Source organism: Trypanosoma grayi (assembly GCF_000691245.1).
Source record: "Trypanosoma grayi strain ANR4 Tgr_547_V1, whole genome shotgun sequence".
Taxonomy (NCBI): domain Eukaryota; phylum Euglenozoa; class Kinetoplastea; order Trypanosomatida; family Trypanosomatidae; genus Trypanosoma; species Trypanosoma grayi.
The window spans coordinates 2,582-11,683 of NW_008826166.1; the positions used below are offsets into that span (position 1 = coordinate 2,582).

The window sequence follows — 9,102 nt, forward strand, 5'->3', positions numbered from 1 at the left end:
CCCCCCCCGCCTCTCACTGCTAGCCGAGGACACAACGGAAATCAGGCCGTCAAGTCCCACTAGCGATCAATAATTCCTCTGAAGACTTCGTTCATTCGCCGCGCCAAATCAATGTCCTTCTGCGTCACGCGGTTACCGGCGTCGTGTGTTGTAAGCTCCACATGGAGCTTGTTGTATGTGTTGGTCCAGCACGGGTGATGCCCCATCGCTTCGCACTCAGCAGCAGCGGCATTCATGAAAGTCATCGCCTGCCTGAAATCATGGAACGCAAAGTCACGGCAGATCATGTTGTCGTTGTTGTTGTCAGTGTGCCACCCTGGGGTGTCGTGCAGCGCCAATGTCAAAGCATGGCGAGAGAGCGGCGTTGCTCGTGCACATAACAATACAGACCGACGCATTCTTGCCGTATACTCACTCATATAAATATATATATTAATATATATATTTATACAACACAAGCCCAGAAAGACACGAAGGAATGTACAAGAGTGGCAGAGGGAATGGGGAAAACGCTAAATCGTCCGATACGCTTCCCACAGTATCTTATCTAGTCACCTTTAGAAAAAAAAAAATAGATTTTTTTTCATTCACATCTTATTGCACCTCTTTGCGCCGCGCAAGATTTAGTTTCATCTCAACCAGTTGTTTTTCATCGTCTTGTAAGTGCTGGAGCACGGCTTCCATCTGCCGCCTCTCAGCCTCAAGTTCTCCTGTGTGCTGATCCAAGTAATCCATGAGCGTCTGTACACTGCGGCCCTCTCCCGTGTCCATGCGAGTCAGCGACGGTGACAGCTACAACAACAGTGGAGCCTTCTCTTCCAACCTTCGCTCAGGTCAGTTATGAGATCAAGAAGATTTTCTTGTGTCTTGCAGCTAAAATGAAAAGGGAAAAGAAACAATTAGATTAATAGTAACGATAGAAACATTGCATTCATCCAAATGTAACCCAGAAAGGACATGAGCCACAACATATTTTGATCCCACGTAACAAAGCACGAGGATCCCCGGCAAGAGAAGGGCATTGTCAGAAGTAGAGCAAGATGGGGGGCGGGTAACCCATTCACGCCGCGAATCGCAGCACATTGAGAGAAATACCCAGCGAAACGTCCACCTCCATTCCCTGACTGATTGTCTCCACGATCAGGTTTCGCGCCTCACTTTCTACAGACTCCACGGGAATTGTCACGTCGGAACCGACGTCCAGCACCCCAACTGGCACCTCAACGATCAAACCGACGGCACCCTTCTTCTGGGCCGCGACAGCTTTGACAGTCACAGCGCAGTCACCCTTCGGAGACAAGATGACGGCGCCCCGCCATTGTGTTGTGTTGGTGGTGTTGGAAGCGTCAGGGCACAAATCCCTGTTCTGCACAACAACAATATTCCCCCGGTAGTCCCTGCCGCACCACTTCGTGGGGCCGACGAAGAGAGTTTCCCCCCTGATATCCATCCCTGCGAGGTAAGCGGGGCGGTGGATCGTCAACGCGGTAACATCGCTGGCGATCCAGAAGATGAGCGAAAGGGCAACGAGCTCCAGTCCAACAAGACGTCTCATGGCTTCCCTTCTTGTCATCATATACGATCGTTTGCCGTGGAAAAAGACTGTTCGATTCCACAACAGCATTTCGCAAGAATGGGAAACAGAAAGACATTAGATATAAACCAATACAAAGCTTGAACAAAATCAGCAAAAAAATCACCGATAACCACCACGCCCAAGCATAGTTGAACAATCACCATGCTCACTCCTGTTTCTTTTTGCTAGGCGCCAACTGAAGGGTGGTCATGACAGCAATAAGGAGCAGCGCACGGTCTTATTGAGAAGCGAAAGGAACACACACACACAAAAAAAAAGGAAATACTTTTCACGAGCACCACAGCAAAAAAAAACAGAAGAAATCACAAGCACACGCAGTGTCACAGTAGGTTCACATATGAGGCACCATATGAGACACTACAGGTGCTGCTCGCCCTCTGCTTCTTCGCGCGACATAAAACCACACATTATGTTTGCTTACGAACAAATATATATATATATATATATATAAACTCGGATAGCAAATATTAACAGCACTATAACAGCCTTCAGAAACTGAACAGCAAGAAAGCACCGCAAACAGGAACAGCAGGTCAACATGTCATGTCCTGCCTTCCACATTTTCTTCTTTCAAGCTATCAAAACATTTCTCACTTCTTCCCTATGTTTATCAGACGCTCTTCTTCTGCTTGATCTTGCAGAGATTGCCCCACATGAAATGTGACTCGTCAATCACCTTCATTGCGAACGCATTGTCTTTGAACTCGCCGTCAAAGACAAACTTATTCTCCACGCCGCCCTGGCAAATCTTATACACACGGAACCACTCGCGGATGGCGTCCAGGCACCCCGGTAGGAACTTAGGCACATCATGAATGTTCTTCACGAAACGACAGATGGGGTCGTTACGAGAAATGCAGATCACCTTCCAGTCCATCTGTCCATCATCAATCATCCCAAGTACCCCAAGCACCCTCACTGCACCCACTTGTCCAACTCTGAACTGCGTCATACCGATCTCAACCGCATCGATCGGGTCGTTATCGCCAGTAACGTTGCCCTCAAAGACGACTTCCGTGCTTTCCCAGGTCTGCGGCAGCGCACCATAGTTCCACATCATGTCACCGTGCTTGTAGAAACGCGGGACACCATTCTTGACGTCCTGCTTGATAGGATTGAACGGCTCCCCCGTTGCGATCTCAAACTTCGCCCGCGTCCACTTTGGGATCTCACAAATAAAATTGTAGCGATTCATGGGCTCCGATTCCGGCTTTGTGCGCACTAGGTCGCGCACGTAAAGCGGGATGTCGTGCCACGGAGATACCTGCCGCTCCTGTCCCGTCTCCATGTCCTTAAAGTAGTACAGGACCCGATAGCTCGGCGTATAGAGCTCACCCTCCTCCTTCGTCATGAGCTGCTGCTGGTGGTATGGCACAGAGAAGTGCGCAGAGACCATCGAAAAGCACTCCTTTCGCGAGCACTCAGGGTGTGAGCGCCACCATGTCCACAACTTCTCAAATGTAACGTGGCCGTCAATGGCATTAATCTCCTTCATCATCTGTTTCACATCCTCCGTGTTCATGTCACGGCCCAGATACTTGCACATCTGCTCAATCTTACTGTTCTCCAGATAGCCCAACTGTGTCACATCGAATGCAGAGAACATGCGGCTCATGATGTTTTTCTCCATCGAGAGGGTGAAGTCGTCCTTGTCGTATGCGGCGAGATCGAATTCAGTAACATGCCGCTGCCATGCCTCCGGCAGCGGCTTGACCGTCTCCACACAGCCTTCAATTCCGGTGCCAAGATGGCTGGAGACGCCGTGCACGGGCTTCAGTTCCGCCATTGTGTTGGGAGAAAGGAGGGGGTCTTCCTCCTTATCTTCCGCTTTTTCATAAGTTTTCCACATTGTGGCACTGATTTCCAGAAGTAAAAAAAAAAAAAAAACAGAGTCAAGGGGAAACAATAATATTAGTAAGCAACGCCTATATGGCACCCGCTTCGGATATCCTTTAAATATGCGCAGCAACTCTTTATACTGTCTGCTTCGCTATACTCAGCGCTGCCTTCATGCGTGAAAGGGCCCGCCTCCGCGCCTCCACCTCGTTCGCCAGATAAACGCGCAACGCCACACGTACAGTCTGTGCTGTTTTACTACGAATACCCTTCTGTAGCTCCACAATTGGAAGCGACAATGCTTCCAGTTTTTCGTGTACTTTGGATATATCCGCTGTAGTTGAACAATCACGAGCCGTACAGGCCTCTGCAACCAATTGCATGTACTGCTGCCGAATAGCACCTATGAGTTCGATCAGGTCTGTTGTTGATGCCGAGGCCAGATACTGTCCCTGTTCCACTTCAATATGCACACCGAAGTCACGCGGTGCTGGACAGTCCATGATGCTTAGGGCGGTGATTCGCCGAAGCGCCTCTGGCAGCACCGCCACCTCTTCCGACCCTGTCATGCCACGACTTTATGACGCCCAAGAACTTTTCAGGACTATCAACAACCAAGAGGACAAAAAGAAGACAGACCCAAGTGAAGTCCAGGCATCCTCATCCTAAAGCCGTTTCACACCACTGAAGGAGACAGATAGCCGGTAACACGCGCATTAAAACCAAACAAGCGAACACACACACACACACACACACACGACAAGCACACGCGTACGGCACGTGCCCTCCTCCCTCAGCCTATCGCCCCTTCACGAGCCACTTCAAGTGCTGCAACGCAGTCAAATTGGATCGCCCTTCACGATTCTTCGCTAGACGCTCCCGTATAATATCGAGAGTCTGCATCTTCGCGATGCCCCTGTTCCCCGCAAGGCACAAAACCTTGACGTGCCTGTTGTACTTGACCGCTTTTTTCAGAGCGTCGGCGCCACTGTCGGTGATATTGTTGAAGGAAAGATCAATGTGCTCTAACACGCACATGTGGTGGGCAGAGCGGCGCTTGCGCAGAATGAACGCAAGGGCGTCGGCATCGCGGTCCCCTAGGCAGCAGTGGCGGCACACGAGCTCCCTGATTCTAAAGTGACCGAGCCCCGGCACCCACAGCAGCGGCGCAATGTACGCGAGGGCGAGGCTGCGCAGCGCCAGCGCGTCAAGTCGCTCCCGCTTCATCGTGCCACGCCTGCGCCCTTCATCGGGGAAAAACACAATGTTTGTGGCGGGTTGTGGGTGTTGGTTGTCATCCGCGCCGAAGCGGAGCGGGGGCCCGTCAACGCCGACGGCTCCCAGCACTGTGTGGCTCAAATCAATGCTGGCGATGCAGCCGATGCTCTCACGTTCCGGGCTCGTGCGGACCGACAGCACGACCGAGAGAATCTGCACCATCAGCTGCGGGGATGCCACGTGGGACGCATTGCAGTGCGTTCCGACGAGGCGCAAGGCGACAGCGTCCTCTACACAGGGTACCACAGACGATAAACTACACCGGTGCTCCGGCTGGCCAACGAGCGCCTTCAGCAGATTCTGCTTGGTGTCCTCCTTCGCGTCCTCGTCAAGGAGAACGTCCACCCGTTTCGTGGGGGAAGTAACGGCGTCTTCGGTGCTGTCGCCACCACGAATCACATAGTGCGTGCGAACTTCTTGCAGAGGCACCGGCTGTCGGAAGTAAGCTGGTGGCACAAGGCAATCGATGCCATCGCGGCCACTCCCCGTCGCTCTCAGACTATACTCCGACGTCTCACTGCTCCCATCACGCCTCACCCTCTCAGGCATGACACCATCAAACCGGAGCGGGCCTCCCCACCTTTGGGTTGAGAACTGGACTGATATGGGCCGCCGCACCCCAGGCCCCTAATTTCGCCTCGCGATGAAAGAGAGAGAGAGAGAGAGAGAGAGAGAGAGAGATGGAGTGAAAAGAGTGACGGGTCAGAGTGTCCGCTGTGACCCAAAGGCATGTGGGTCGGCAAGAGCAGCAACACCAAGAGAAACGGCTCGCCATTCACCAGCTCGGCACATGCGCCCCGTCGCTGGGCTCCTTTGCCTAGTCGTCTCCCCCCAGTGCATTCGCCCTCCGCAGCTCCTCCTGGGCACTGCTGGAGGCGAAGCTGTCTGCGACCAGCAGTCCCTCCACCTGCTCCATCTGCCCGCGCACAAATGGCAGCTCCACCGCGTGGCACACCTGCTGCACAGTGCGGCCTGAAGAGGGTGGGTAAAGCAGCACAACGTGCCCCTCCGCACCCATCCGGCCAGTGCGCCCCGAACAGTGCACAAACGCCGCAGCAGGCGGGCACTCACCGTACAAGATGACGTGTGTGATGCCACTCACATGAATGCCTCGGCTCAGCTCATGGCTCCCCACGCCCACCAGAAGGGCGCCGCTGTTGAGCTTGCCCAGGGAGCTGTCATCTTTCACGTACACGTCGCGCTGCCCAGGGACAATTGGCCGCCGGCTGCCTGTGGGGTCCAACAGTGACTGCAGTGGCGCTGCAACCTCCCTACCAGCCCCCCTCCGAAGCCACTGCTGCACCTCTGGGGAGCGCTGCTGCAGCTCGCCAAGCAGACCAGCAACATCCGCAACGGCTTCAGGATCCGTGAAGACAAGAATGCGCGGGCGCCTTTCCTGCTTGCAGATCAGCCGCACGATGAGTTCCAAGGAGTGCGACAGCGTGTACCGCTGGGATTCGGCGAAGAAATAAAAGTTTATCGTCTGTGGAATAGTGTGCTCCACAAAACTTGTTGTCAGACGAACCGCCTTGTCGTTGCGCATCCACGTATTGAGGGCCTGCGCAGTGCGTCCATCGATGGTTGCGCTCGCGGCGACCAACTGCGCTGGGACCTCCTCGCGTCTACTCCGGAACAATCGGTCGACCAGGTTGATCCCGCTGATGGTGTGTCGCCCGAACTTAACTTCAGATGAGAGGACGATGTCAGCCTCATCAAGAATGACGCAGTCCACCTTGCGGCGTAGCTTCTCACCGAGGACGGTGGGGCTCAGGCGGAGGATGTCCGCGATGCGTTGGGGGGTTCCCACCAGTACGTGTGGCTGGATGTTGTGTATTTTCGCCAGCTGCGTCTCGAGTGGTACCCTTTCAATCGCCGCCTGCACCACCTGCGAGGTGGAACCGCCGAAGTGGCGAAGCCACTTGTCGTACTGCAACGCAAGCTCCTCCGTCGGGACAATGATGACGGTGTGGAGGCGATAGTTAATATTTTCCCGAATGATCCGGTTGGCGCATGCGAGCGCAATGCCAAAACTTTTCCCTGTCCCTGTCTCCGCGTGGGCGATGACATGCTTACCCTTCAGCAGAAGGGGAATCAACGCTCCCTGCAGTTCCGTGAGGCGCTGAATTCGCAGTTTCTTCAGAGCCACGACGAGGGAGACACACAACCCCGCCCCTCGCGGTGCCGTCTGCGAGTAGAATAAAGGATGTGCCTCGTTGCGGTTTGCAATGTTCCCTGTCGCGGACGTCAACATCTGGGCGGAGCCAAGACGCAGCTGTATCATCTGGTGTTTCTGCGAAGTCCCCGGGCCGTCTTGTTCCTTCTGCGCATAGAAGTACTTCTGTGATGCCGGCAAGTTGGCCGCGTGCGCCTCTCCGCCCTGCTGCAGGTAGTTGTCCAACAGAGAAGCCACCGAGCCCCCGTAAGAGGCCTTCGCGGCACGCAAGTACTTCAACCGGCATACACTACAGGGCCTCATGTCCGCGCCTCTCTCTCCATGCAGAGCGCCGCAACCACGCGTAGTGCAGAAAGAGTGAATAAACAGAGCAACGCATACAAATCCGTTGATACACAGGGAGGAAACTGCGACGCGTGGAACTCTTGTGTCACAGAGCAGACCGTCGGCCGCGGAATGGTGCAACACACCAAAAGAATTAGTCAAGCAAAAACCATTAAAAGGCAAAATACCACCGCCTCATGAGCACAAACCGATCACATAAACAGGACGGGAAGGGCCACATTCTCTTACACCTTCAAACGACAGAGCAAAACAAGGCATGCCCTAGTGAGTGGAAACAGAATATTTGTTCTGCGTTGTCGCCTCTGTAGATTATTTTTTTTTGTTGCTGCAGCCGATGACAAACACAAAACAGCACAATCAGACCACTTCACGCAAAATTTTTACTCTTCTCTGAGCTCGCAAAACCAATTAATCGGGCATTCCCCCATTCCGAACCTTTTCCCCTGGGCCCTGCTACAAGGCTCCTGACCAGGCAGAATAGTGCGAAAAGTCAATTGGCCTCAATAAAAAAGTTAGACGACATTTGGACACACATCCTTTCCAGACGCCCACACAAGTTCGCAGCTCAATGGGAGAGCGGGAAACGGAGAAAAAAGAAGAGGGGGAGAGTATATTCCGGTGGAGATGGAGGAAGCGCGGTCGCGAAGGACCATGGTTGTTTGACTGGCATCAGGGGAACAACAGAACCTGTGTCCAGACCAACACCAACAGCAGCCGAAGCGCACGCACCCACGCAGAGCAACCACTGCCCTCGGCGTTTCCCCCGCCAGGCTTCCCGTCGCTCACAGTGGCGTTGGACGCGGACGCAGAGAAGGCAGTCATCTCGTCTGGCGAAGCGGTCTGTTTAGCACCAGTAATGGACGGTTCTCCACTCACAGGTTCATTTTTCCCGCCTTGGACGCATGGGAGGAAAGAACAAAAGCCGGGACGGCATTCACTACTCCCTCCTCTGGCAGCAGTTCGTGGCAGCCACTTTTTCCGCTTCGCAGCTTATGCAGCCACCTTCGGCACTAATCCCATGCCGTTAGGAAACAGCTTAAACGCATCACCGGAGTTTTCCTTCGCATCTTCCACAGTCATCCTTGACTATAAAACCCATTTCGACGCATAATACACATCCTTCAGTTTGAGCTCTGCGAAGCTCACCGTTTAGAGAGCATTCGAAACCACTTGTTAAACATCATCCACGGTATTCTTATTACTCATCATTCTCCACCACAGGCCTCACAAGGTGTTGGACGAACCTTGCCCTTTCCTTGGGGATGACGGATGACCTCTTGGCACCATTGTCTCGAGCCGTTGCAGTACCGGCGTCCACCTTTGCCCTCATGGCTACGCTACCACGGACTTCCGAAGGGGACGCATTTGCGAACCCCTCTGCCAATGTCAATTCAAGGATGGCACCATGAGTATTTCATCCAAACTCCTCCGCCTTCACAGCTTCCTTGGATGCTCAGCACGCCAATATTGTTAGTGTTCTGCACACATATTTCATGGATTCATTAATCCCAGCTTTGGCCTTCCACGGAGCTTTGTTGCCGCAAACATTCACAGCCGAATCAGCCTTTCCACCGTCAGCCACAGTGCTACGAACATGCGTGGTCTTCTTCTTGACAGTCGTCGCACACAAGCACATGCGGCGAACCGCGAGAGCCAACAAGATCCACACGTAGCGCATTATTGTAGATCAAATCAAAACATTTTAAGTTGCTGCCTTCGTCACGAGAAGAAAAGAAACCGGGACAAATAGCCGGTAACACGCGCATTAAAACCAAACAAGCGAACACACACACACACACACACGACAAGCACACGCGTACGGCACGTGCCCTCCTCCCTCAGCCTATCGCCCCTTCACGAGCCACTTCAAGTG

The 9,102-nt window shown here is 53.5% G+C and overlaps 7 protein-coding genes across 7 annotated transcripts; 1 reads left to right on the forward strand and 6 right to left on the reverse strand.

The window, feature by feature from the left end:
- Positions 1-59: 59 nt before the first annotated feature.
- Positions 60-398, reverse strand: DQ04_05471020 (pterin-4-alpha-carbinolamine dehydratase; the record flags this gene model as incomplete). Its single annotated transcript, XM_009314202.1, has 1 exon — positions 60-398. One exon carries the CDS (start codon positions 396-398, stop codon positions 60-62), a length of 339 nt encoding a protein of 112 aa, XP_009312477.1.
- Positions 399-1,060: 662 nt separating this feature from the next.
- Positions 1,061-1,624, reverse strand: DQ04_05471030 (hypothetical protein; the record flags this gene model as incomplete). The annotated part of the gene is made up of 1 exon (XM_009314203.1): positions 1,061-1,624. The coding sequence occupies one exon, from the start codon at positions 1,622-1,624 to the stop codon at positions 1,061-1,063; it is 564 nt and encodes a 187-aa protein (XP_009312478.1).
- Positions 1,625-2,207: 583 nt separating this feature from the next.
- DQ04_05471040 (acidocalcisomal pyrophosphatase) lies at positions 2,208-3,446 on the reverse strand (the record flags this gene model as incomplete). The annotated part of the gene is made up of 1 exon (XM_009314204.1): positions 2,208-3,446. The coding sequence occupies one exon, from the start codon at positions 3,444-3,446 to the stop codon at positions 2,208-2,210; it is 1,239 nt and encodes a 412-aa protein (XP_009312479.1).
- A 124-nt stretch (positions 3,447-3,570) lies between these two features.
- Positions 3,571-4,002, reverse strand: DQ04_05471050 (hypothetical protein; the record flags this gene model as incomplete). The annotated part of the gene is made up of 1 exon (XM_009314205.1): positions 3,571-4,002. The coding sequence occupies one exon, from the start codon at positions 4,000-4,002 to the stop codon at positions 3,571-3,573; it is 432 nt and encodes a 143-aa protein (XP_009312480.1).
- A 229-nt stretch (positions 4,003-4,231) lies between these two features.
- On the reverse strand, positions 4,232-5,260 carry DQ04_05471060 (hypothetical protein; the record flags this gene model as incomplete). The annotated part of the gene is made up of 1 exon (XM_009314206.1): positions 4,232-5,260. One exon carries the CDS (start codon positions 5,258-5,260, stop codon positions 4,232-4,234), a length of 1,029 nt encoding a protein of 342 aa, XP_009312481.1.
- Positions 5,261-5,528: 268 nt separating this feature from the next.
- Positions 5,529-7,187, reverse strand: DQ04_05471070 (putative ATP-dependent DEAD/H RNA helicase; the record flags this gene model as incomplete). Its single annotated transcript, XM_009314207.1, has 1 exon — positions 5,529-7,187. The coding sequence occupies one exon, from the start codon at positions 7,185-7,187 to the stop codon at positions 5,529-5,531; it is 1,659 nt and encodes a 552-aa protein (XP_009312482.1).
- Positions 7,188-7,797: 610 nt separating this feature from the next.
- DQ04_05471080 (hypothetical protein) lies at positions 7,798-8,340 on the forward strand (the record flags this gene model as incomplete). Its single annotated transcript, XM_009314208.1, has 1 exon — positions 7,798-8,340. The coding sequence occupies one exon, from the start codon at positions 7,798-7,800 to the stop codon at positions 8,338-8,340; it is 543 nt and encodes a 180-aa protein (XP_009312483.1).
- Positions 8,341-9,102: the final 762 nt, after the last annotated feature.